Source organism: Panthera uncia, chromosome E1 (assembly GCF_023721935.1).
Source record: "Panthera uncia isolate 11264 chromosome E1, Puncia_PCG_1.0, whole genome shotgun sequence".
NCBI lineage: Eukaryota > Metazoa > Chordata > Mammalia > Carnivora > Felidae > Panthera > Panthera uncia.
In genome coordinates, this window is record NC_064814.1 from 58,061,219 (window position 1) to 58,088,572 (window position 27,354).

At 62.0% G+C, this 27,354-nt stretch overlaps 1 protein-coding gene across 1 annotated transcript in view; it reads right to left on the reverse strand.

The window, feature by feature from the left end:
- Positions 1–207: 207 nt before the first annotated feature.
- SPNS3 (SPNS lysolipid transporter 3, sphingosine-1-phosphate (putative)) overlaps positions 208–27,354 on the reverse strand; it is a 35,212-nt gene continuing 8,065 nt past the window's right edge. Inside the window, exons 4-12 of the mRNA XM_049637214.1 lie at positions 26,970–27,121; positions 26,162–26,228; positions 25,401–25,549; positions 24,468–24,620; positions 20,968–21,157; positions 7,095–7,160; positions 1,741–1,839; positions 1,402–1,573; positions 208–574 (exon numbers count right to left, since the gene is read on the reverse strand). Coding sequence (XP_049493171.1) covers positions 501–574; positions 1,402–1,573; positions 1,741–1,839; positions 7,095–7,160; positions 20,968–21,157; positions 24,468–24,620; positions 25,401–25,549; positions 26,162–26,228; positions 26,970–27,121 — 1,122 coding nt within the window. The 3' untranslated portion in view covers positions 208–500. The remainder of the gene's footprint in view (positions 575–1,401; positions 1,574–1,740; positions 1,840–7,094; positions 7,161–20,967; positions 21,158–24,467; positions 24,621–25,400; positions 25,550–26,161; positions 26,229–26,969; positions 27,122–27,354) is intronic.

A 27,354-nucleotide genomic window follows, 5' to 3' on the forward strand; every position in this document is an offset into this window, starting at 1 on the left:
CCACATCGGCACCAGAGTGCAAAGCCCGGCCTTTTGTTCAGAGGGTGACTCAGGCCAAGGGGGTCTTGTGCCCTCCTGACCTGCAGAGTGGGGGGGCCTGGGTCAGAGTGAGACGTCCCGGGTGGGGATGCCTAGGGACCCTTGCCCTGCAGCCCTGCACCCCCGGCCAGGGCTTCCTCTCCACCCCCTCCCAGCAGAGACACCTTGAGGCTGTAAAAAACACGCTCGTAAAAGGCCTGAAATCCACTTTTACTCGGGGCCCACAGGCAGCCAACCGGGCTGAGGACCCGGGGCTGGGCGGGCGCAGGCCCAGGCCTCCCGCCGAAGGCGCTGACAGCTCAATTCCCGCCACAGGCCCTGCCAGCTCTCTGGCTGGGAGGGAAGAAATGACAGGTGCAGCTCGGCTGGGGGCCCTGAGCCACAGCCAGAGGGGGACAGGGCCCTGATGCTGCGGCGGCCAGCGGGAGGGGTGCAGGGAGGCGGGCAGGAGGGCGGGGGCCTCAGGGGTCCTCTGTGGCAGCGCCCGCGCCAGAAAGCAGGGCTCGCCTCTCCGTGTCCTCGCCGTCCAGGGTCCCTGCGGGAGGAAGGACGCTCAGCCAGCCCTCACGGAGGCCCAGGCCCAGCTTCCGCTGGCAAAATGAACTCCAGATGCAACCCTTCCCCCAAACTTCAGTGCCACCACCAGGGTCCTGGCCCCACTGCTTCCCCCGGTGATGGCAGGGCCTCCCGTGACCTCTCTGCCGACCCTCCAGTCTGTTCTCTTCTGCACGGTAAGTAAGACACCTCGGGGTCCATCTGTGGCAACCACACAGTGGCTCTGTCTCAGAGCTAAGGCCACGGGCCCTACAAGGCCCTCAATTGCCGGCTCTGGCCTCCTTTCTGCCACCTTTGTCCCCACCCCTGTCCCCTGCGTTCCTGCCCCAGCCACACTGGCCTCCTTGCCAGGCCTCAAGCACATCAGCTACATTCCCACCTCGGGACCTTTGCACTGGCCGATCCATCCTCCAGATAGCTGCAGGGCTCGCTGCCCCACCCCCAACCCTTTGCTTCAGTGTCAGTGTCACCTGTGCAGTGGGGACCCCGACGACAAGTTTCAACTTGCCCCCACGTGTCTCTCTCTCTCCCCCACTCGCCTACTTGGAGCTTCCCTGTGGCACTGGCCACCCCGAACAGTCTCTCTCTTGCGCTTCCTGTCTGGCTGCACCTTCTAGAGCCTCAGCTGCACGAGGGCTTGGACTCCGTGTTTCCCCCCTACGTCTGGCACATAGCAGGGGCGTAATGAATGAATGAGCAAATTAAAAAACAAACAAATCAGCCGGCTCAGGGGGCGGCCAGTGCGGCTTGCCCCCGGGAGCCCAGCCCCGCTCCTGGCGTAGGTGATAGGTGTGCAGGACAGGGTACCTGTGCCAGGCGCCCGGGCCCGGGCCTGGTCCCACTCCAGGCGCAGCGCCGTCAGCAGGAAGCAGCCCCCGCCCAGGGCAATGACAAATGCACAGCACAGGAAACTCTGCTGGAGGCTGAGGAAGGCCTGCAGGTAGGAGTCTGGGCGCCCGGCCCTCAGGGTGCTGGACACCTGCAGAGAGAGGCTGGCCTGCAGGTAGGAGTCTGGGCGCCCGGCCCTCGGGGTGCTGGACACCCGCAGAGAGACGCCGGCCTGCCGGCCTTGGTGGTCCCCCCCCCCACGCCCACCGAGGAGCCACCCCTCCCCTCCACCACACCCACCGAGAAGCCACTCCTCACCAGTCCAGTAAGGTAAGGGCTGCTGGCGTCCCCCAGGATGTGGCCCACTGTGATCTGCAAAGCCTCTGCTGTCCCCCGGCACCTGGGCACCACCACGGACTGCAAAACACAGGACACCGGGGCAGCCCCCAAGCAAGGGCAGAGTGTGGGTGCCTCTGGTCCCCACCTGCCAAGGACCTGCCTGGAGGGCAGCTGGGCTGGCCGAGCGAGTGGGAAGGAAGGGGGTGAGCAAAGCCCCAGCACTAGGACGTCAGGCCCCTCCGAGGGATGGGGGCGCCGAAGCCCCTGATGAGGCCTGCTCTCGAGGGTTTGCTCTTGGACGGGGCAGGGACCAGGCCTGGCTCTGACTCGTGGTGACGGGGCCGGGGCGTCCCAGCTCAGGGCCCAGGAGGCGGGCCGGCCTGGCCGGGAGAGGACGCACGGCCGGGTGTCTGTGTGTGTGGGTGCTGGGCTCAGTGGCACCGAGGGCTCAGCCCCTCTCTTGGGAAGTTCGAGCCCCACTGGGTGGACACACAGTGGCAGACAGCGTGGCTGGAGAGACCCCCGCGACCCCATGGAGGGAGGTGGGGGATTAAGAGCATGAATTCCGAAGTCAGGAATGTCTGGGTTCCAATCCCACTCGCTGGCTGTGTGCCTTCAGGCAAGTCACTGTGCCTTTCTGTGCCTCAGTCTCCCCATCGCCACACGGGGATGATAACTAGCTGCTGGAGGGATGTGCTCGTGGCCATTCTTCCTCTGGTACCTGGAGGCTTCGTGGGGACGTCAGACCGAAATAGTGCCCTTTGGCCCCAGGAGGCAGAGGGTTTCCAGACACTTGAAGGTGGTGTGGCCTCTGCCTGCCAGGCCCTCCCCGCTCAGGTCCAGCTGGAGCATCTCCACCGGTCCCTCGGGACTGAGCTCCCAGAGGTCAGAGGCCTGCCCTGAGCTCCCACAGCCCCCGAGCGCGCCCCTAACTGAACACACAGCCCCCACGCTGGAAGGTTCCCCCTTCATCCCCCCCAACACACACCCCTCCGTCGTCTGGACGGCAAAGCCCCTGTCGGAGTTCTCTGGAGGTTCCTGGATTACAGCAGGATGCCAGGCCCAGAGCAGACTACGAAAGTCTGCCAAGCAAACGAGTCCAGTAGAACCATCTGGAAGACCAGTCCCAGGACAAACCCAGCCAGAAGCCAGGGTTGCAGCAGGGGAGGGGAGGGGAGGAGCAGGAGGAGGGGTCTAAGCAGAGGCCAGGCGGTCACACAGTCCTAAAGGGGAGCTCCCCACCCCAGAGCCCCATCCCCAGCACCTAGCGGAGGATAACAATTAGCATTTATTGAGTGCCTCGTGCATGCATTTTATGCACCTCATGTATACATTTTACAGATCCACTCAACCACCCCACGAGCGAGGTATGATCGTCATCCACGGGTCCCAGATGAGGAAATTCTCCGCAGGAAGGGAAGTAACCTGTCCGCGGTCACCCAGCCAGGAAACAGCAGGACAGGCATTTGAGCCTCCGGAATCTGACCTTTGACCACTTGGCTGTTAGGAGCAGGGAGGAGCCTGTCCAGCAGTGTCTGCTATGAGACACTTGGAAACGCGGAAGGACGAGGAGGGCAAGCTCACGCAGCCCCGCACGTGGGCAACTGGCAGAGAGAGCAGGGAAGGGCGTCCCAGGCAGGGAACAGAGTGAGCAGAGGTGTGAGGCAGGGGCCCAGCGCCTGGAGCCCCAGGACGGGCAGGCAGGGCCAGGCAGCAGGAGTGGGTGACAACTGGCTGCCCCCGGTCACTGACAGACACTCTGTCCAGGTGGCGAGAGAGGCTGAACCTCTAACCCTGACTGGGACCTGCCGACGGGACAGAGCAGGAGCTGACCATGGCTTTGCACCTTCAGGGAGTGCTTCCCCCTTGCCTGTAATTATGGGATTACCCACGGGTGGTCTGGGGGGACAAGCAGGTGACTCCTAGAGGGTGGGCCCCGCATGTCTGGAAAAGTCCTTGCCGGCTGCTTGGACCCTCAGAGTAAGGTCCAGACAGCTGGTCCTTCCCACACCCCCCAGGAGCTGCTGGGCCCAGACCAAGACAGGTCGGTCCCCTGCCCGTTCTGGGTCCTGCTGCCTCCAAGGGGGGTGGGGGGCAAAGCTGGCCCTGCCCACAGCGGGAGAGCCCAGCAGGTAATTTTAGACGTTACAGGCTTTGGCTTCCTAAAACAGCTCCCTCTATTCTGAGACAAAGCGCCTCTGTTTCTGGCTTTCCCTTCTCAGAAGAGCTGTTCCCTTTCCAGCCTGGGACATAACCAGCATCGGCCGAGGGCCCACAGAAAGTCCGAGCGGCAACCATCAGGTGCAAACTCCCTGGCAGCCTGCCTCCTGCATCCCCCCTCAGCCCTCACCCCAGACTCGCTGGGGAGGGTGAGACAGACGGGTGGGCAGAGCAGGGAAGCATTGAGACAAGGGCCCAGAAGAACAGGAGGGAGATAACCCTCGAGGGGGTGGGAGAAATCTGCTGAGGAGGTGGGGGGTGCGCCTGGCGGCTGGATTCCAGGACCGCGGAGGAAGAGGCAGTGAGTTCCACTTCTGCTCAACTCCCTGCTGCCAGGGGCAGGTACCCCTGTGGGGCCCACACGGACAGGAGGCTGGGGAGGGAGCCGGAGGTGCCATCAGCAGGGGGAGCTCAGCCTGGGGACGGGGGCGGACACAGGCTGGGCAGACCAGATCCAGGGGAGCAGGACCCTCCGGGCAGGGCGGGGGTGCTGGAGGCGTGCCTGGGGCCAGGGGGTGAGCTTCTTGTCCAGGGGCTTGGGGTCAAGGGACCGACTGTGCCAGTCAGAGTCCCGCAGGGGTTCACAGCCTGGGGAGCCGGGCGCGTTAGACCAGTGTTCTCCCAGGGCGCTCTGAGGAGCCTATGGGCACCACGGGGGACGTCCGTTAGAAAGGCACAGCCTGGACCCCAGCATGGACCCACTGAACCAGACTCTGAGGACAAAATGTCCCCCACACCTGGTTCTCACGCTCACTGAGGTCTGAGAGCCCCTGGACCACACAGCTGCTGAGGTGTCTTCCCTGGCCTCTGGGTTGTCATGTAGGTAAGAGGGTCAGAGAGAGCACCGTCCCTCAGCGGGACTGACGTGGGGCCGGGGAGCCCACACTGACCCCCAGGAACAGGCAGGTGCGGGATGCCAGCAGGGATACGGGCCTCCTCGGTCCCGGTCTCTCCTTGGGCCTCAGGAGCCAGCACCTGCCAGCAGATGGGACCTCCGTGCTCTCCCTGCCCAGAGCTCACCCCGCTGGGCCTGGACCCGTCTCCACCACCCTGCCCTGCCTGCCCCTGGGGGTGCTCCTGTCTCACCTCTGGAAAAGCATCACCAGCTTCCAGCTACCTTCCAGCTCCCTCCCTCCCTCCCTTCCTTCCTGCCTCCCTCCCTGCCTTCTCCCCTGCCGTTCCCCCTGCCTCCATCCCTCCCTCCCCTCCTCCCTGCCCTCCAGCCCCTGTCACCACCCATGCTCACGCCTTACAACACGCACCTTGTCACTCACAGCCTGCTCCCCACCTGCATGTGGCCCAAGACCACTCCCTCCCGGAGCCCCTACTTTCCCTGTCGGGGACTGAGCTCCAAAGTCTGCAAAGTTGGCCCAGCTTTGGCCACTGACTGTCTGACGTCAATCCTTCACTAAGGGTTTCAGGAAGGTGGGAAGCAGGGAAGGGGACCAGGAAAGTCTCCTGGGGTGCAGAGACTTGCTACGCTTTGGGGCCTTGGGGCCGGAGGTCTCCAAGCCAGGGGAGGAACAGAGGGAGCCCCAGGTCACACCTAGCACAGCCCCCAGGGCAGCCCCAGCCTGCTCCCAGCAGAGCCCCAGCTGGGTCAAACCACGGCTGGCTGGCCCTGTCGCCCCTCCCCTGCCCCCAACACACACACACACACACACACACACACACACACACAGTGCCACAAAGAGCCTGGCTCGGCCAGGTTAATCATTCCTGCAAACACAGACACTGGGGTGCCCCGGGCACGGCCCTCACACATCTGCGGCTGCCATGTGGAAAGGGACAGTGCCCTGGGGGGCGGGTTTCAGCTCCACCTGAATGCCCAGATGTCAGGGTGGGGGTAGTCAGGCTCCCGGTGCCTGAAAGTGGGCCACCCCCCGAAGAAGACATTTACGAAGGCTTGGCTGCCGCTGCCCCGCTCTGCCTGCCAGGCCGGACAAGGAGACTGAGGCCCAGGGCCGTTCATCCTCTCTGTGGCCGAGTCTGGGCTGGAGAGAAGGGCAGAAACGACCACCAGCCCTGCAGCTGATCCGCCCCGGGAGTCAAAGGGCAGCGTGGGCTACACCTGCCGAGCCTGGGCCATGGTGGGGGTGCAGACCATCTAGGCCGTGTGTGAGCAGGCCTCGTGGGCTCGTTAAATGATCGTGCCTCCCCACAGCCCCCTCGAAGTCGCATGGAGGGCACAGGACTCGAGAAGGTGGAGAGGGCTCTGTGGAGCCCCGGCCAGCATCCTGCCAGAGCTTCCCTCGGTCGCCTCGTTCGCCCTCACAGTAACCACGAGTATTTCAGAGTTTTTCACCCCACTGTGCACACGGGGAAACTGAGGCTCGGAGACACGGAATGACTTGCCCATGACACACACAGCTAGTAAGCGGCAGGAGTGGGGCTGAAAGCTAGGCGTCTCCTCCGTCCAGGACCAGGCCCGGCAGCTGGTCACCACAGGACAGCTGTCAGCCTGTCGCCAGGCTCCTGGGCTCCCCTGTGCACGGTGTTGGACTATGCCAGGACTTCAGGGGGCAGGAGGGCTCGTAGGGGTCCCCAGGTCTGGGTCCCACAAGGGCACAGCTCACCAGTGTTCCAAGTGCTCTCCTGATGGCTCCCGGAGGGAGGCAGGGAGGCTGGGCAGAGAGCGTGAGGCTCAGGGACGGCCACGCTGGACTCTGGACATAGTGGAGTCACGTGGTCGGGCCTCACTTTAGCCTGAGCCGGCCCCTGGCCTCGCAGACCGTGACATGGGAGCCGAGGCAGCCTGGACCCACCTGGCTTGTGGCTGTAACCCTGAAGTCCCACATCCCCGTCCACACACCCAGAGCTTGTGGACAAGTACAGTCAAGAAAGAGGGAGGGGAGGCATCAAAAAAGCCTAGGCCCCTGTCCTGGCTCGGTGCCTCTGCATGCTGGGCGACTTTGGCCCGGGTACCTGCCTTCTCTGAGCCTCCGTTGGCTCATCTGCAAAATGCAGCCAATGGTCAAAGGATATGTTTGAGAGTGTCAGGAAGGCCCCGTCCAAGGAAACTGTCCAATGACTTCAGTCCCCCGCCCCATGGTCTCTGAAGCCCCTCCCAGCTTCCAGGCCAGCGGACAGCAGAGACCCAGCCCCACACCTACCAGCAGGATGTCGGCAACCACCGCCCAGTTGCAGGACAGAAGCAGCTCCCCGAGGGCCAGGAGCACCTGTGGACAAGGGCCCTGGTCACCGACCCTCCCTGCCGGGTCTCTTCCCACCTGCAGAGAGAGACCGAGGCCGCACAGAGAAGGGCGCCATCAGATCTGCTGGGGGAGGCGAGGCCTGAGCTGCGTCTTTGGTTCCAGCAGCCTCCAGGGTGGGCAGACATTCCCGTCTGGGCGGGCTGGCGGCCATGACCCAGAGGAGAGCGCCAGGCCCCGGGCCTGGGAACAGCCTGCTCCCTGATGGACGGCCCCCAGGCCCAGCTGCTGAGGTCCCCCGCGGGGCCCCAGGAAGAGGCAGCCAGGACTTCTGGGCCACTTGAAAGCTGGGAAAACAGACTGGAGAGGAGAGAGGCCCAGGGACTGAATAGTTTGCTCACCCCTCCTGTGTTCCCCTAAGGCCTGCATACGCTGAAAAGGTACACACAGTGGGCCAGCCCACCTGCCTGGCCCGGGCACTCCATCTACAGTCCCTCCCAGGCTACCTCCTTCCCAGGCCCCTTGAGCAGCACAGGGGAGGCCAGCAAGGCCGAGCCAGGGGCAGGGCCAAGGTTTCCCAGGGGTCACCGGCTGGCCCAGGGCAAAGCCGGCCTGGAGCGTGACTCCTGGGCCCTGGCCAGCGGCCCACCCCCTTCCCCGATACCTGTGGGGCTGGTTTAACTCTGTGTGCCCCCCTCCCTGCCCCACTGTCTGCCGGGGACCAGGGGCCACTGTGGGCCTGCCCCACCCAGCAACCTGAGTCCCTGCCTCTGCAGAGGATTGGGACAATCCTCATACCCCTCGCTCAGGAAGAGTTTAATGAAGCGGCAAGAAGGGGAAAAAAGGCATTTCTCAGCGCTTCCAGGAGCTTATGCTGGAGTGGAATTAGTCATTCCTGGAGTCACGGGGCTGTGCTGGGGCGGCCCAGGCTCTGGTCCCCAAAGGCCCGTGACACTCAGGGCAGAGGAAGTGAAGGAGCCCGGTCACCTGCCACGTACCGGGCGCGTCCGCTCTCGCGACATCCACCCACGCCCTCAGCCATTTCGTGTGGCCCGTCCCCAGGCCCGCCTCACACATCAAGCTCAGGTGAACCCCTCACCCCTGCGCTGGCCCTTTGCAGGTCGAGGCTGGAAGAGGAAGTCGGAGGAAAGGCCAGGATGGGGAGGGCCTGGGGGGAGGTGGCGCTGAGAGCAGGGGGGAGGCAGGATCTGCGGAGGAGCCCCCCAGGGAGGCAAGAAGCTGGGCTGCACCCACCGCCTGGCCTGGCCTCCACCCCGGCCTGGGGAGCTGTGCCAGCAGATCAACCCCCCCTCCCCCCCCCACCCCCCGGCCTGGGGCTGGGCCTGGTGGGAATCAGGAAGTCCCCGGGGGCAGGTCCGGGCTGCAGACCCACATTCCAGCCTGACAGTCTTGCCAACCCAGGCCTGTGAGGCCACATGAAAGCCCAGGGCGCTCTCACGCCCTCCCCTCTGCTTCTCGGTCTGGGCCTCCACCTGGGCGGCGGCGGTGCCCTCCTCACATCCTGCACCACAGCCGGCCGTGTCTCTCCCCCGCTCCCCCACAGCCACATGACACACGGAAATACATTCTCCTTCCTCCGGCTGCGGCAGGGTGGATCCCGACCCCAAAATAGAGCCCGCAGAGGGAGGCTGCAGCCACAGGCCGCCCGGGGATGCCAGGTTTCCTGAAACACACCTGGAAATCCTCGAGGGGCGAAGGCCGGGCCGGGAGAGGCTGGCTTCTTCCTCACCCTGTAATTACCGGCCTCCCCACGCTCCAGGAGGGCCGGCCCGCCCTGCCCCGCCCTGTCCTGCCCGGCCACCCCGGAGGTCACCGCCCTCTGGGCCTGGGTCTCCCCGGTACCGCGTGGTGAGGACCCAGGTGCCTCCGGCACCCCCGGCCTGTGCTTCTGTGTCCCCAGCAGGCTGAGTGCAAACTCAGAGCTCAGAGGCTCCCGTGACTACATCAGACCCCGGCTCCACAGGTCAACAACCAGCCCGAAAGGGCCCCGGTTTGAGGCCAAGCCAGCAGGAGGAGGCGCCGGCCATTCAGAGCCCTGCTCCGTGGGCGCCCCAGCCCTGAAGCCCCAGGCACCACCCAGACACCCTCCTGTGCCTCTCAGCGGGTCGAGTCCCCCAGCTCGAGCTGGTTCTCTCCTCCGGCCCCTGTCACCCAGCGTGGCCGAGCCGGCAGGACAGGCCCCAGCACAGACCGGCCGCCAGCAGCTCCCTCTCCTCTGGGAAAGCCTGCTGTACCCTGTCACTCGAGCAGGACACGGGGCCGTGGGGCTCCTGCATCCTCGACGCCCCTCAGCCCTGCTCAGTCCTCCCGTCCTCTCCTCCTCAGCAGTTTCCCAGGCCCCACCATCCCTCCCAACGCCAGCCCTGGAGGGGACTTCCAAAAGGGAAATCGGACCCTGCCCTCGTCCCCTTTGCGCCTGTGCTGGCTTCCCTGCACGCTGACTTAGTTCCCCGGGCGAGAGGGCCTGGGAACGCTGCCCGGAGCCTGAGAAACCAGGAGCCCCTCGGCCTCTGGCCGCTTCCATTTCAGACTCAGGAGGATTTCCCCCTCGAGCTGGGGCAGCGGTGGTGAATATCCCCAGCCTTAGTCACCCCCGGTCAGAGATGCAAGGCGCACGCTGTGACACGTGCACACGCACTCACATACACAGACCCACACACGTGCACGCTTACATAGACGTTCGTAACCTGGGACGCACACACACTCACCACAAGTACACGCATGTGCGGCGAGCAGGGATGACTCTGGAGGCGACACCACGTGCGGTAAAAGCACCCGCCAAACAGTGGCAAACGCGCTGGGACAGGTGTGCCGGGGTGAACGAGCACGCACACCTGTGTCCTTGCGGCCTCCCAACACGGACAGCAAGTTGTGCACACACACGTGCACGTGCACACACAGGTGGGCTTGGGGAAGGAGACGGTGAGCAGCCCCGTGGCAGTGCCCGTGGCAGGGAGGGCCGGTTACTGGGCTCTGACACGCAAAGACTGGATTCTGGGCCTCGCCAGAAAGGGAAGGGAGGAACCCCCGCGGGCTCAGAGGACCGGGGCAGGGCCCAGACGCCATGCTGCCCTTTCTCGGATCAACTCCGTCCGTGCCCAGTGAGCCTGAGCCAGTCGGGACGGGCCCCGGGCACAGACGGGCCTCCAGCAAGCTGCCACGCCGCTGGCACACGTCGGCCCTGGGCCTGCCAACCGGTAATTGCAGGGACTGGCTTCGGGCACGAGGGCACCACTCAGCTCCCCAGGGCTCGCGGCAGCCCAGCGGGCAGGCGAGGCCTCGGAGCTCCGACATCCTCCGGGACGATTCGGCAGACTGTGGCCTCCCCGGGTGGGTGCTGCTTCCCACCCAGCAGGGGACGCCTGCTGGGTCCAGGGACGCGTGGCCCTAAGGGGAAGGGCAGGTGGGCCTCCCCCGGCGGCGCTGGTTACTCCAGCAAAAGGTGCGGGGGGAAAAGGGGAGAGCCCCCAGAACCGGGGTGTCTGCCCAGCACATCTGGCCCCCGCAGGGGCCCGAGAGCAGGTGGCATGGCCACCCCAGAATCCTTAGCTGCCCCTGACCACAGCTATGGTGGGCACACGTCCTTGTGGGCCCCCGCCATGGGCGGTGGTGGGGCAGACACGTCTAACCCTGGTCCTTGCTCAGGAATCTTCAAGGCTGAGGAGGGTGGCGTCCACTCCCGGATGTGAAGGCCTTGGTGACAGGAAAGCTGGCTCTCATGGGGCCAGATGATCTAGTTTGGGCTGCAAGGGGCCTTAAACATCATCTGGGGCAACTTCTGTGTAAAGACAGAGAGGGTCAGACTGTGTCACAGACTTTCCTTCCTCCCAAAAGTAAAAAGTAATAATTCAGAAAAAAGTTGTTCTTCCTCAAAGAAAAGAACAAAACCTAAGGAGATCGATGTTCCATACCAACAGCCAAGGGAAGATACACTCTGGAGTAGAGTATAGAACTTCTCACCTCACCCCCCCCCCACAAGCCCCCGTAGCTAGAGGGAAGTCAGCTGAGTAGGGGTCCCTTGTTCCCGCTCCTGAGAACCGAGGGGAAGATGCTGGGAGAATCGGGGGAAAGTGGAGAAAAGCAAACAATGACCCAGTTCTGATTCCGCTCGAGGCCAATAAGTAGAAGGAGGGCCACGCACATGAGGGAGACTTTCCGCACGCCCAGAGGACAGCCAGCCCAGGGGGGCTCACAAAGTCTCCTCGCCGCCTGACAGAGCCCTGCAAGCCTCTCAGGTGACAGAACACCCAAAGCACAGACTTCAGACTGTAGCCCCTTTGAGGGGAGAATGTCCCCAGGGAAGGCTGGAGAGAGAGGGCAGAGCCACCACGCGGGGTCAGGGCAAGTTCAGCATCGGCGCAGAGCCGCCCAGGCCCGGCACAGAAGGAACGAGAGGGAACGAGACGGATCATCGACAGACCGGCTAGCGCCTTCCCAGCCCACACGCTTGAAGGCATGAGCTGCTGGATGAAAGGGGCCCACGCAGCAAGCAACAGCGGCGAAGGGCTGAGGTCCTCAGCCCGCGATGCCCCCGCGTCCGAGTGCAGCCAACAAGCACTCGGTGAGCTGGGGGTGGCTCCCTGCCCAGTCGGGCCTTCAGATGAAACCACAGACCCGGCCAACACCCTCCGCGGCCTGTGGAGGACCCAGCTGGGCCAGACCGGACACGTGCGTTGTCTTGAACTGCTACGTTTGGGGATGATTTGCTTCACGACACAGGATGACTAATACGCTGGTTGGGCCGTGAATTTCAAGAATAAATAATGAAATCTCCAGGCATCCAGGTGGAAACAGTGAGTCGGCATTCAGGGCTTTTTTGAACGTGAGGCAAACTTTATTCTCCACGGCAATACTTGTGGCCAAAAGACAACAGAGCAAACGCCAAGCTACAGGGAAGTAACACGTGACCCGAGAGTCTTAGACCCAGTTAGATGATGTTCAGGTGAACAATCAAAGGGAAGATGGCCCCACAGATGGGTGGACGGAAGACACACAGTCTCTCTAGGCACAAATTACTTGACCCCAGAAACCACCCAGGTAGGGGCTGAACCCGAACAAAGACTGGGAACGGAGGGTCCCCGTGAACAGACGGTTGGTGGGTGCTGAGCCCATCCCATCTGGGACCCCTCCCAGATGACAGTGAGGGGCACGCTTGGACAGCAGGCTGTGGGGGGTGTAACTCCAGCAAAAGTGAAAAGTCACACACGCCAGGAGCCTGGGGAGAGAAGAAGGGGGCGTACGAGAAGGTAGGGGCTCCCTTCCACGGTCGGATTCACCAGTAAGTCCAAAATCTTAAAATCGATGTGAACTTAAAAATCACTTCAAGTTGTTCAGGTAAATTCATATAAACATATTAGACATATTGTAGGATTCCATTTATAGGAACTACCCAGAATGAACAAATCTATAAAGACAGGAAGTGGATTAGTGGTTATCCACGGCTGGCCTGGGGGCAGGTTGGGGGCAAATGGGAGAGACTGATGAACAGATATAAAAATTCTTTTTGGGGTGATGAAAATGTTCCAAAGTTGATAGCGATGATTGTGCAGTTCTGAATATACAAAAGGCCAATGAAGTGTACATTTTGAAGGGGCGACTGGCACATCTCAATCCACCTGGTTTTAAAATTATATGACTATGGGGCACCTGGGTGGTCAGTAGGTTAAGCGTCCAACTTCGACTCAGGTCATGATCTCGCGGGTTCGTGAGTTCCGGCCCCGCGTCGGGCTCCGTGCTGACAGCTCAGAGCCCGGAACAAGCTTCGGATTCTGGGTCTCCCTCTCTCTCTCTGCCCCTCCCCCACTCATGCTCTGTCTCTCCCTCAAAAATAAATAAACATTAAAAAAATTTTTTTAAATAAATAAATAAAAGTAAAACAAAATAAAATTACATAACTATATGGCCTCAGTTTAATAAGAATATTTCTAGAAACATAAATGGGTGTACATATATAGAGAGATACACATGGAATGATCGTCACCTGATTAGATAACAAAAGCAGCAGGAAGTACTTAGAGTCCAGCCGTGGTCCCCCCCACCTCCGTCCACGCGCACCCCTGGCCCACCCCTCTCTGCCTCACGGCTCTGCCCGACCGCCAACACTTCTCTCCTGAGCTTCAGACTCAAATCGCAACATCTCCAGCTGATGTCCTAGGAGGCATCTTGAGTTTAACATGTCTAAAATCAAATTCCTAACCCACCCGTCCGAAACAAGGCCGCACCTCCCTCAGTCTCCCGGGTCAGTGAATGGCAGCTCGGCCTCTGGTGGCAGGCAGAAACCCCGGGTCGTTCCGGCTCCTCCCGCCCCTGCCCTGATACCGACCCACCAGGAAATCCTGTTGGTTCCACTTCCAAAACATACCAAGAATCTGACCACTTCTCCACTCGCCCCGCCCCACCCTGGTCCCAGCCAAACCAGCCCGTGCCCTTCTTAGGAAGCCTCCTAACCGGTTTCCCTGTTTCTGTGTCCTTTCTTATCCTTTCACAACACGACAACCAGAGAGACCCCGTTCAACCACGAGGAAGATGGTGGCAAAGTGGCCCCCGCATCCTCATGCATCTTGGAACCCACACCCCGCACGGCCACGGCGAACCCGGTTGGCCCGTACCTCGCTCTGGCGGGCAAGATAGGGCAGCGGGGCCTCTCCTGACCTGGGCCTCGGGACACTTGGCCGCCTCCCCCTTGTGCCTTCCTGGAGGCTGCCGTGAGGGAAGGCAGTCTACTTGGAGGAGGACCCAGCAATAGACGTATGTGAGGAGGTCAGTGTGGACACCCCGTCTGCCGGGTGCAGGCTGCCACGTGAGTGGGCACAGGCAGGACCCGCCAACCCGCTGAATCGTAAGAAACAATAAATCATCGTTATTTGGGATGATTTGTTACACAGCAGCAGGTAACTGATACAAAGCCACAAGTCGGATCATTTCACACCTGGCCAGAGGGCCTGAGGGATTTCCCACTTGGCTCAGGCTGGAAGCCAAGGTCTCACGCGGATAGGGCTCTACGCAGCCTGTACCCACGGGGGTCGCCTCTGATCTCGCGTCCCGTGCTCCTCCCCGGCTGGCCTGGCTCCACCACGTTTGCCCAAACACACCAGCCATGCCTCCCGCTGGGCGTTTGCACTGGCTGCTCCCCCTGCATCAGGCTTCCCCTCACTGCACCTCATGTCCACCCGGCTCCTTCCCTCACCACATCTCAGCAAGGCCTCGCTGACCACCTGGCCCTGCCCCGGCCCCTCCTCATGTCGCTTTCCCTGCTCTGTTATTCTCCCCACCTAACGTATCATTTATTTTGCAGGGTTCATATATCACACACATATCCTGCCTGATCTGTTCAACGGTGGATCCTCAGAGTCTGAAACGGTGCCGGCACACAGGAGGAGCTCGGGTGACAGGAGGAGTCACCGTGAGGTGACTGAAGGTCTCTGCCCGTTCTGGCTGGGACCCGCTTCCCAGCAGCCTTGCCCCTCGGAGCCCAGCAGGGCTTTAACGGTGAAACCCCCACCCCAGGGTTTCTCGCCTGAGCGGCCAGAAGAACAGGGCAGACCAGGGGATCCCGGGTGGCCCACACCTGCGGGGCTTCGTGGCTGCGTGCCCGGACCCCTCCCCCATGGCTGGTGGTCAACGGGACCCAGAGCACAGTGGGGGAGGAGCCCAAAACAGCCGCTGTGGTATCCCCACATGCTTTCTCAAAAGCCCCATAAAGGACCGAATCCCCACTCAATTCTGAGCAAGCAGTTGTGACTGGAGCAAAGAACCCAAAGCAGGAAAGATGATGCTGTGTAACTTTCGAGGGTAAGTCACACACAGCAATACGGCGTCACCTGGCTCTCTCTGGACGCTAGTCCTCGGGGGCCGGCCACCACGTTGCGAGGAAGCCCCGGCCACGTGGAGAGGTCACGGGCAGCCGGTCCAGCCACCAGCTCCAGCCGAGGCCCGGCCAATGGCTGGCATCCACCACCCCATCCTGACCAATTACCCTCAAGCAGAAGAGACAAGTTATCCCCAGTCCCAACCTGCCCAAACTGCAAATTCATGAGCAAAATGAGTATTTTTGTTGCTCGAAACCGCTGAGTGTCATCACATTCCCATAGTAACTAGAACAGGCACAGAAGAAGGCTCCTCGGTGAAACCAAGAGGCCAGCACTAGGCCCCCGCGTTACAGAGAATCGGGGCTCGGCCAGGCCAGGGTCTCACCCCGGCTCACACAGCAAGCAAGTGCAGAAGCAGAAACAACACGAGATCTCCCTGATGCCTCGAGGCTCGATGCCTGCCCACTCCCCTCCCCTGACCCAGCCCCTCCATCGGGACCACAAAGCCCCCCGCCCCCTCCCCCCGGGGATGTCCTCCGGCCACGGGGGCCGGCAGTGCTGGAGCCCCCGCCTTGGGCTCGGTCCGGTCCTTCGGCCGGGTACCAGACCTTCTCCTCTGAAGGGCAGTGACTCTGGGAAGGAGGCCAAGGAAGGGGGTGTGTGCCAAGCCCTGCTGTGCGTGTCTGGATCCTAATTAACAGCTGAGAAGCCCACTTCCCCTGCCAAGGACCCGGAAGGAGGGAGGGATGGAACCCTCGGTGCCTGCAGGTGGGTGTCCAGCGCAGGGCTCCCCAGGGAAGGCCCCGGACCAGACGCCATAAGGTCAGGAAACCTCACCGCCATGAAACACACGGCACAGGCTGGTCCCAGCCTCAGGCGATGCGGGGTGGCACAAAGTGCCGCCCAGATCCCTCTTCGCTGAGCTACCCTCAGCGCGTGTGCAGACACGCGTGTGCACACACGTGCGCCCGGTCATCCGCTGCCCTGAGACACGTGGATGTGCACACTCACGCACAGACCCGTACGCGAAACGGCACACGCAGACACGTCCCCACACATCGTGCGCGTCCAGGGCAGACACACATCCGGGCTCGTACAGAATGAACACGCGTCCGTGCACGTCCAGGCCGAACACACGTACGCGCAAACAATGCACAGACCGATCGTGAAGGTGCCCGGAGATGCACACGCGGAAGCACGTGTGTCCACACCCGTATTCACAGACCCGCATACATCCACCCTGAAAAGCACACTCACATGGGCACACACGCCCGCATTTCCACGTGCCCTTCCCAGGAAGTCGGATCGGTCTCCCGGGATGGCAGAGGTGGTGCGGGAAGAACCAATGTGGTTTCTGGGATCTGAGAAAGTGAAGGGACACACGGCCAGTTGGACAGAGCAGACACAGGGACTCCGGATTTTGAACAGAAGTCAATTCCTCAGTCGCCTTTGGACATCGTTTCATTGCTGTTGTTTTAATGTTTACTCATTTTTGAGAGAGAGAGAGAGAGAGAGAGAGAGAGCACAAGCAGGGGGAGCAGAGACAGAAGGAGACACAGAACCCAAGCAGGCTCCAGGCTCCGAGCTGTCGGCACAGAGCCCGACGCGGGGCTCAAACTCACAGACCATGAGATCGTGACCTGAGCCGAAGTCGGATGCTTAAACCACTGAGCCCCCAGGCGTCCCTTGGACATCGTTTCAGACGCTGACCCTGTAATGTCCCCCAAACCTGATGACGCTCCTGCATGGTGAGCCGCAGCCATTTCCCACCCATTAAGGTTTTAGGGGTGACGTCGTGTCCCGCGGCCCCAGACTCCACGTCTAACTCCCCACAGCCCCCTCCCCCAGGATGCCGGCCTGCCGTCACTGCACCCTCCCCAAATCCACAGCTCCTGGCCAGGGTCCTCTCCCTGGTGGTGGCCACACAGGCTAGTGTCTCAGAGGCCTCCGCACCCCCTCCTTCTCTCACACCCCGCGTGGACTCATCGGGAAATTCCTCCGAGATGTATCTGGGATCCACCCGCTTCTTCCGCCTCCACGGCAGCGGCTCGAGCCCACACCCCGCGTCACCTGGATGGGGGCAGGGGTCTAGCCCCACCCACGCCTATGACCACAGAAGCTGGACTGATTCCACTGAACATGGGCCGATAACAGAAGAACAATAGAGAAAATCAATACAACAAAGCTGGCAGCAAAATGGATGAGGCTTTCGCGACACCGACCAGGAGGAAAGCACGGAACACTCGGGTCCCCAAAACCAGCAACGGAAAAGGCACGTCCCGCCAACCTCAGGGAGCCGAGAGGGGAAAAGGGAATATACCAGGCACAACTATACCCCAACAAACCAGACACCTAGACAAAGGCACAGATTCTCGGAAAGCCGCCAACTATCAAAAATGACATAAAAGGAAATCAAAAGCCTTAACTGATCTATAACAAGTAAATATTGAGTCAGTGATCAGAAAACTTCCCACAACAAAAAGCCCAGAACCATATGGCTTCACTGGTGAATTCTAAAAATGTCTAAAGATGAACGAACGCAAGTCCTTCCCAAACTCTTCCAGAAAATCAAAGAGGAAGAAGCATGTGTCAACACGTTCCTCGGGGCCGTTATCCTGATGCCAAAACCGCAAAGACCACATTCCTCGTGAACACGCGGCAGTCGGTACGCTGAAGCAGATTTGATGAAGGACAAACCACACGGTCGTCTCCACAGACGCAGAAAACAGGAGCCAGATGCCCCCTCCTCAGTGCAAACCCCCCCACCCTCCGCAAAAGCTGGACCCGCTCTCTGCCCCTCCCCCACTCGTTCTCACTCTCTCAGGAATAAATAAACATTTGGGGCGCCCGGGGGGCTCAGTCGGTTGAGCGTCCGACTTCGGCTCAGGTCACGATCTCACGGTTCGTGGGTTCGAGCCCCGCATCGGGCTCCGTGCTGACAGCTCAGAGCCTGGAGCCTGTTTCAGATTCTGTGTCTCCCTCTCTCTCTGCCCCTCCCCTGCTTGCACTCTGTCTCTCTCTTTCTGTCAAAATAATAAATAAACATTAAAAAAAATTTAATAGAAAAACAAATGAATGTTTCGGGTGGCTGGTGATGTAGCCATCCACTCAGCAAGCGGTGACCCCCCCCCCCAAGTACCTGGCGCTGTGTTTCAGGCCGAGAGCTGAGGAAGGTGGGACCCCCCGGGCCCCTGGGCTGGGACAGGGGTCAGAGCATAAGTAACTGTGGCCTAAAGAAGACCTCACAGAGAGCAGGAGGGTGGGAGTGGGGGGCAGGTGGAGCCCAGCAATTCCGGAGGGCTCCACGGAGGAGGGGTGCGGAGGGAGCCAAGGGAGGGTCGGCCGGACAGACGTGGGGACCAGGAGGGGCCCTGGCGTCAGCACTGCAGGGGACATGGCTGGTCAAGGGAGTCATGAGGGGCTTCGAGCCCCCCGAGAGGAGCTAGGCTCAGTTCCAGAGGCGCCAGGGGCCCCGGAAGGTCCGCGGTGTCTCTGGCAGTGGGCAGGTGAACAGACCAGGAAGGGGCTCCTGGCACCAGTCCCACAGACAGACGGCAGGAGCCGTGCCAGGCAGAGGGCCCGAATCTCAAGCCGGAACGTCAGTTAGAGGCACAGACGGAGCCATGGAAGGGCTTCTGCTCAGGAGGCCCGGAAGGTTCCACGCTGCTCCTGGAAGGCGGGAGCCTGGCTGCTGGCTTGGTGCCGCTGGGTCCCACGCCAGGCCCACACACGAGTCACGGAGGGAGCAGCCTCCCAGCATCGGAGGGACGCGCCCCCGGCCTGCCCACCATCCGGCCCGCAGCCCCTCACCCCTGCGGCAGGCCCAGAGAAGAGTTTCTTCCACTCTGTCAGCCGGGACGCAATGTCACTTCTAGACGAGCCATCCAGCCCTGGAGATACGCCAGGCTGCAGAGGGGGAGACAGCTGTGTCCCCTAAACACAGCCAAGGAGCCGCCTCCCAGAGCCAAACAGGACGGTGGCAGAAGCAGAACTGGCAGGGGACTGGGCCCCAGCCGATGCAGGGACGGCCTTTGACAGACCTCCATCTGCCTGCAAGGTCAGGCCGGCTGAGCCCCAGCAGCCAAGACTCTGGCCCCACTCAGGGAGCTGCTCCCTCGGCCCGGATGCCAGTAAGCATCTAGGCACTTATTAGCACCTACTGTATGCCGGGCTCCGTTCCTCCCCCACGGGAGCGACAAGAGTCAGCAGGGCATGAAGGACACAGACTATGGGCTGGCTCTCAGCTCTGTCTGTCTCACTATCTGTGTTCTGTCTCCGGGCCTCAGTCTCCCAATCTGTAAGTGGGGGTGAGAAAGCCCTTCCCCCACTGTTAGCAGTGCTAACAGGACCTGTCTGTCCCCCGAGAATTTCGGCAGAAGCCCACCCAGACCTTCAGAGACACGCCATCCCCTCCCTCAGGACCTGGGGAGAGAAACGACGGCCCCGTATGGCCCCCTCCCCCTGGCTTCTAGAGGGAAGGCTGCAGGCGTGGGCTGGGGAGGGTTAACCTGAAGAGTAGGAGAGCTGGCGAGGGGCTCCGAGCGACCCAGCCACAGACAGAGGACACGAGCCAGCAGAGTGCTGGGGCCGCCTGAGTGGAGCTCACACAGGGCACCGTGGGGGCACCCGTTCGTGTCACCCAGGGGCACGAGGATGCAGGCCCCGAGCCCCTCCCCAGGGCATCCAGGGTCCGACAGATGCCAGGCAGAGGAGGCAGGCCTGAGGGTCACGAGAGGGGAGCCCCGGTGGTGGGTCCAGCAGGACCAGCTGAGCCGGGAGGAGGGACGCCTTGGAAGACGACCTGCAGCAGTAATTGGATGTTGCAAATGCCGGGGCTCCAAAAAGTGCCCCCGAGAGAGCGACCCGTGCTGGTCAGCCAGCATCTGGAATCTGGCACCAGGAGGACACGGACACTCGGGGAAAACCCACTCTGGGCACGGTAACACGTGTCCCATTTCAGGCCGTCCTTCCCGCCTGCCCAGCCCGGAGCGGGGCCAGGGACCAGGGCAGAGGTGGACCGAGAAGAAGCAAACGGACCGCAGCTCCCTCTCGCCCCAGTGCAATATCTGGGCCTGGACAGACACTGTTTGGAAGCAGGACCAACGTGTTGACTTTCCAGTTCGCGGGTGTGACAGTGGGCTCTGGGCGTGGGTAGTTCTGGTCTCAGTGTGCTCAGTGAAGCCCACGGGCGTGTGCAGGGGCACCTGTGTCCACGGTGGGGTCCCCAGGGCCTTGGGACGGGAGAGGAGGGGAGGGGAGCCCATCTGGCTGGGGCTAGGCTGGCACCAGCTTCCCAGAATCACTGGCCCTTTCCCACTGGTGAGACCATCAGGGCTGGGGCTTTGGGGAGCAGGGGGTGTGCATACAGCCCCACCCATACACCACGGTGCCCGAGGGACCCAAACGTGCATGGAACCCAAGCGGGAACAGTGAATTCTGACGGGAGCACGGTACGGTCTGGAAAGGCTTCTGGAGGCGCAGCGTTTGAGCTGGGCCTTGCAGAAGGAGCTCAAGGGGGAACCGTGCCCCTGCAGAGGGACGGGCACAGCAAAGGCCGGCAGGTGTGAGCTCATCACTGGCACGGCCACAGGGTGGGGCACACGGAGGGGTATGACGGAATAGAGCCCGGAAGACGAGAGAGCATCCGATTGCTGCCTTTACAGCGGCGTCGGCACGGGCCATGGCCAATCTGGGCTTCACTCCCCTCACCTGTCACCCCATCTCTCCTGGCTCTCACAGCACATCCGAGGAACAAATGCGTCCCACCGTCTCCCATCAAAGCCTTCACCAGCAGCTCAGAGCCAGAAAGGCTCAGGCTCAAACCCCAGTTCTGTTCCTCCCTAGCGGTGCCACTCTGGGTAAGCCTCAGTTTACGCATCTGTAAAATGGGGGTAGCAGGCTGTCCCTGGACGGAGTGATAAACATAATGTACGTAAAACCTGGCCCGGCGTTGGCCCACGCGAACAAGCAGCACCCACCCACACCACCAGCGGGCACTCACTTACATAGGAGGCCAGGAACGTGGTCGGGGCCAGGATGAGAGCCAGGTAGAGGCAGGGGGCTGCGACCAGAAGGCTGCCGGCGCAGAGGAGGGGCTCGGCCCGAGGGTTGACTTTCTTGTACCTCCTGGAAGCCTCTGCTCCCAGGACAACTCCAATGATGCCAGTCACGACAGTCAGCGCCCCAAAAATCAGGCTGATGGGAAAGAGCAGAGCAGGGTTACTCGGCCAGGTGGGGGTAGCCCTGTCCTGGGGTTCAGCCCCTGCCCCGAGTGCGTGATCGGGTACCGACAGGGAGTGTGGCTGTGGGCTCCCTCCCCTCCCTCCTAACCAATGCTCCTGGGTCCTCAGGGCCCCTCCCTCCATTTTCCTTCCTGCCTCGTCCTGGGGAGGTCACTGGCCACCAGGGTGGCTGCCCCAGCAGGCCTCACTGCTCAAACAGCCCCTCCTAACTGCACTCCCTGTCCCTACTCCCGGACCCGCTTCCCCTACACCTGACCCCCTCCTGCACCTGCTGCCTGGGGAAGGGTTCCTCAGACCGAATTCCAAGCAGGTCCCCAGAGGGTGCTTTCTAAAATACAGGTTTGAAAAAATAATAATACAGAGTGCCCACCCCCTGCCTAAAACTCCCCACCAGCTCTCAGACACCACTGGATTTGGTGCCAACTCATCGCGGCCCGTGTGGCCCTCCGTGGTCTGACCCTGGCTGACCTCAACCCCATCCCCCAGCTCCAACCTCTGCCCCCAGATGGGCTCTTGTCCCCACCTCATACTTTTATTCCTACATCCGGACACTCCTCACTAGTTTTCCCACCTACTGAACTCCTACTCATCCGTCAAGACCCATCACAAGATCCCCTCTTTGGAGATGCCTTCCTCTGTCCCCTTGCTGATTCCTTCACTCCCTTCACTTCCCAGATCCGCTTCTGTGTTTCTACCCTCAAGGTCATTCACTAGCCTGCTGATTCCTGGAGGACACAAACCAGGTGTGCCTTAATCTCCCGACTACGCTAGCAACACAGAACCTGGAGTACAAGAGACAGTCCCAGAACTTCTGGGCAGACAGCTGCAGGGGGCAAGGTGGAGGAAGGATAAGGCAAGGTCACTCAGCTAATGCAGCAGCAGAGCCAGGATCTCAATGCCCACCTGCCCCCCCCCCGCCCAGCCTCCTTTTAAAGGGGTTCAAGGGACGCCAACCTAGACGAACCATGGATGTAGTCGGGGCCTCTCCAGCGCTCAGTGGCCTCCCGTTGTCCTCGGGCCAGCTCTGCAGACCGGCCCCTGCTGCCCGTGTGGCATCTCGCCCTTCTCTCTCCACCCCCACCTCTGCACAAATGACTGTGGGTTCTCCGGACTCACCCATCTTCCGGCACCCCTGGCCTGGAGCACCACTGCCCCACCCACCCCCTCCCACCGCCAGCACCCCCTCCTGGCCCAAGCATTTCCAGAAGTGCGCAGATAGCCTCCGGTATGGCGGGGTGATGACCATTCACCAAGATGCAACACGACAGGTGCGAGACTGTGCTTACTGACAGACCGAGTCTCCCCAAAACCGCCTTTCCTCTAAACAGCTTCTGTGAAATATCCATCCCACAGGCTGAGGACGGTGGGCTAATCCCCCTGCCCCACCCCCTTGGTGTACAGGAGGGAGTGTAGGGCCCAGAGAGGGCAGGGACCTGCCCCAGGTCACACAGCCCCTCACTGGCACAGCCAGGACCTCCTGACGAAGCACGTGTTGGCCTTAGGCAGCTTAAAGGTGCCCAGCGACCCTTCCCAGGCTACAAGCTGCACAAGGTTCTGGCTCAGGCCAGTCGAGTGACCCCGAATCCTGGAAGAATGCTGTCTACCTTGGAGTCCGGGTCTGAGCTGGCCCTGGAAGATTCTGGAGACCTTCCTGAGACTTAGGATTGATTATTCAGACAGGGCCCTCCACTGGTCCCCACACAGGAGGTGTGGCCAGAGGACAGGCCCAGCCGCCAAGCTACCCCCAACCCACAAGACCTTCCCAGAATCGGACTCTCAGAGCCAAGAGGGTCCTTAACGTCCTGCAAGTTCCACACTGACCCTCTGTACAATAGCCGTGGCAAGCAGCTGTCCAACTCCCACTTACATGCCCTGAGGGGCGGGAAGCTCACTACCACCATACAGCCCCTTCCACAGGGGCCAGCCCTGAGTGTTGGAAGTTCTCCCAGGGGCTAAGCCAGCATCCTTGTCCTGAAGCTTCCCTCCCTCGACGCACCCTCACCGTGGGGCCTACCCTAACCACAGAGGGTGTGTTAATAGCTGAGGTCCATGCAGAACCCCAACACCAGGACCTTCTACCTACCCTGTGGCAGGCTGAGTAATGCCCCCCAAGATGTCTATGCCCTAATCTCTGGAACCTTTACAAAGGTGATTGCATTAAGGGTCTTGAGAAGGGGACATTAGCACCCATTAACCGAGGCCCTCCATTTAATCGCCAGCATCTCTAGAAGAGGGAAGCGGAGGGAGATGTGAGACACAACAGGAGAAGGCAACGTGACCACAGCTGTGGAGACTGTGGACGCGGCCACAAGCCAAGGGACACCAGCAGCCCCCGGAGGTGACGAGGCAGGAAGGACCATCCCCTGGAGCCTGGGAGGGCACGTGGCCCAGTGCGACCATCTGGACGCGAGGCCTCAGGCTCTCTGACAAAGGGACTCGCTTGCCCAGGGACACACAGCCACTGAACGCTAGACACACAAGTGAGTCCCGTGTCCCATGTTTTCAAGCTGCTGCGGGACTTTTAGGGCCCAGTCTTTGTCTCCAGGGAGGTGACAGTCTGGCTGTAGCTGCAAGGCCAGCATCACAATCCGTGTGGTCCATGCATTCACTCATCACTGCTGCCTCCTCCCGGCCCCCGCGGTGCTCCAGGAAGCGCCCCCAGCGAGGTGCGCAGATGTTCAAGTCCAGCAGGAACCGGCGTCTCCAGAGGCGACAGGACGTGGCGCTAAGACCACCAGCTCTGGAGTCCGCGGGGCTTGAACCTGCCTCCGCCACGTGCTGCTGGGACAAGTCACTTAATTTTCTGAACTTCTGTCTCCTCATTTGCAACAGGACTAATCGGGTTTGTTATTACAACACCTCTGAGGATTCTTCACGTAAAATGCTCAGCTAACGTTAAAGGTTAAGAAGTAACGATGGGAAGACAGAAGGGGACCTACGGGCAGAGGGCCCAGCTCGGGCATGGGGCATTCCGGAAATCACACGGAGCTCTCTCTGTGTCCCCAGAGAGGAGGCCAAGGAGACCGAGACGGAAGCATCGCCCCACAGGCCCTGCAGAAGCCTCACCCGCCTGCCAAGTGCCTCCCGGACCCCCACAGTGGCTCAAGAGCAGGGAGACTGGGGCCCAGAGGGGACGAGGCTGCCACCTACGGCCGCCCGGAGGTACAGGAGCTCAGCCAGAGTGGGAACCTGGCCTGCAGTCTGCCAGCAAGGCCCCAAGTCCCGGGGCACGTGCCCGCCCAGGGCTCCCAGCACCCCCTCACCTGTCCTGGCTGTTGCACGGCTCCTGGAGGCAAGGGCGCTGCAGTCCATGCACCACACGGGCCTCGAACAGAAATTTGGGGGCCCAGAAGCCCAGAGCTCCAGTCACAAAGGCGATGGCAGTCACCCCAAGGGTGGACCACACAAAGCTCCAGCTGCAAGAGAAAGCGCCCTGGCTGACACCCCCAGAAAGGGCTGTGGCCGCAGGGCCCCTCTGCTCCTGTCACTGCCCTCTCAGGTCACCCAGGCTCCGGACCCTCCCCGCCACAGCCCCCGCCACACCCCCATTCTCGCTGGGCCTTCCCCCCTCCTCTCTGCAGGACCAGCTCTCCCCGTCCAGGAAGGCCCAAACCCAACAGCACGTTCTCCAGGAAGCCGCCCCCTGCCCCCACCTTCCTCCCAGCGTGCCCCCCCCCCCAGTCGCATGGCTCTGTATCAAAGAGAGCGAGAGCCGGGGCCTGTCCGCACCCCACATTCCAGTAAGTCATGAGGCCGGGAGTGCAGTTGACTGGGGCCGCCTCCCCGCCCATGCCTGGAACAGAAAGAGGATGGACGCACTCCCACGAGGTTTGCAGAGGTGAGTGATTAACTCCCAGCATCCTCCCGGCAACCCGGGGAGAATTATGTCCGCTGAATAAATGAGGGGAGTGAGGTTCCAAGTCTCAGGTCACTCGGGGATAAGGCCCTGGCAGAGCTCACTCTGCCTCCCTCCCTCCCTTCCGGTCCCCATTCTGTCACAGGCAGGCAGGCAGGCGCAGGGGGCCTCCAACTGAGGGAGGGGCACCTAAGTTGGTGAGTGGGAGCTCAGAGGAGGAAGAAGGCTGTGAACATCGGGACAGTCACGGAGGGCTCCCTGGAGGCGGAGAGAGGCAGGTCAGCAATGCTAGGGCAGACAGGATTTTTGGTGATGTGCAGGGAGGAGCAGGGACACTCACTTTCTCCCCAGGTATCTGACGTCCTCCCACCAGCTGCTCCTCGGGCCCCCCATGGCCACCTCCTCCTGCTTCTCAGCAGCTCCCCGGGGAGGGTCTGGAACCAGCACGATAAGCAGGACCAAGGCTACAGCTTCCAGGCAGGGCATGACCTGGGCACGGAGGACCCAGGATCTCAGGGCCACACATACACCCCTGCGACCCAGGAGATCCTGCACGTGGCTGAACCATGTGGCCCAGGCTCCGGGAGCCTCTGTGCCCTGGGAGGGGTGGGGCAGGGGGCTCGTTTCCTGACTGCCCCTCACCCCTCACCCCTGGGAATGCAGCCTCTCTGGGGAGTAGGGTCCCCCTGGGACTTCCCTCCATACGGTCTGTTCAGTGATTGCTCTCTTGGGGTCCGTGGGCCCACGTGGCTGAGGACTGGCACCGACTGGGGTTCTCGCTGCCTCCACCTGCCAGGCCACTTCTGCCCTGGGATGTCCCCACCCTTGTCTGTCCACCTCTGAGGTTCCAGGAGGCAGCACGTACTGCCCCCGCTCTGCAAGCCACTTGCTTGAGCTCGCGGCCTGAGCAGACCCAGCAGCCAGCATCTGAATCCAAGGCCGTGACCTCCACAGTTCACGTTCTGTCAAACGTCCGAAGCTGCCAACGTCTGACCACCCCCCACGGCGCCAGCTACCGTGCCAAGTGGCGAAGGCCACTGGAGGCTGGAAAGTCCCTGCCTGCCCAGGGGGATCAGAGGAAGAACAGGAGGCTGGACTCACTCGGAGGGCCCAGCGCCAGTTCCCGGTCAGCTGCAACACGGCCGAGCCCAGCATGTAGCCCAGACCACTGCGACAGAGGATGGACAAGGGGGTGGGCAGTGAGGGGGGGGGGGGGGGGGGGGGGGGGGGGGGGGGTGGGGAGTGGGGGGGGGGGGCAAGGGGATGGGCAGTGGTGGGGAGGGGAACGGGAGTGAGGGGGGAAGGGCAAGGGGATGGGCAGTGGGGGAGGCCCAGCCTGAGCCCAAGGCTGCAAGGCCAGCCTGAGCTGGGGCGCCCCACCCCAAGGGGCTGGCTCTCTGCTGCTCACAGCCCTGTCACAGGAAAAGTGAGCCACATGAGGCCCAGATGTCCACTGCCCTTGGTCAAGTCACCGGTGACCTCTGGCTTCAGGCCCGTCTCCAGCACCACTGCCCCTGCCTCCCTATCCAAGGACCCAAGGCTCAGCCCTGCCTGAGTCAGGCAATGCCAGGAAACCTGGCTCAGAGCTCTTGGGCCCGACTGCAAATCCACTCTGACCTCCCCCACCCAGGGGAGCCCGCCCCGGCCCCACACGCTTCCCCAAGCAGGCCTTCCCAAGCGTCCTACGGGGTAGGAGGCATCTTGATTCCCTCGAACCCTCAACACAGCCCATCAGCCAGTGTTCTTGCCCCCCCTTTACAGATGAAGAAACCGAGGCCCAGAGTGGTAAAGGGACAAAGCGAGGAAGGAGCCCTCCTGGTCTGATGCCCTCCTACCCCAGCCCAGACTATTCTGGCTCCTTTGGGCCTCAGTTTACCGCCTGGGGAAGCGGGTCCTGGGTGGCACCAACCTTCCGACAGGGATAAAGATGTAGAAGATGGCCAGCACCCGGGTCCGCTGGTCCCTCACAAAGAGGTCGCCCAGAATGGTGGGTGCGATGGTGGAGTAGCTGGCTGAGCCGGTGCCCACGACTCCCCGGGACAGGAAGAACAGCCAGGAATACTGGGCAGGCAGGCGCAAGACCCCAGTGAGCCCCAGGATCACCCTCGGGGTGAGGGACCTGAGCGAGTGTCAGAGGCCCCAGGTCCTGGTGACAGGAGCCCCCACCCCCACCCCCCCCCCCCCCCCCCGGGGTGGAGGAGGGGATCTGGGCTCAAAGACGCCTGGCTACCCGCCCAGCCCAGGTCTCCACATCACACGGGTGCCCCCTGCTGGCGCCTGCAACCGCGGCCTCC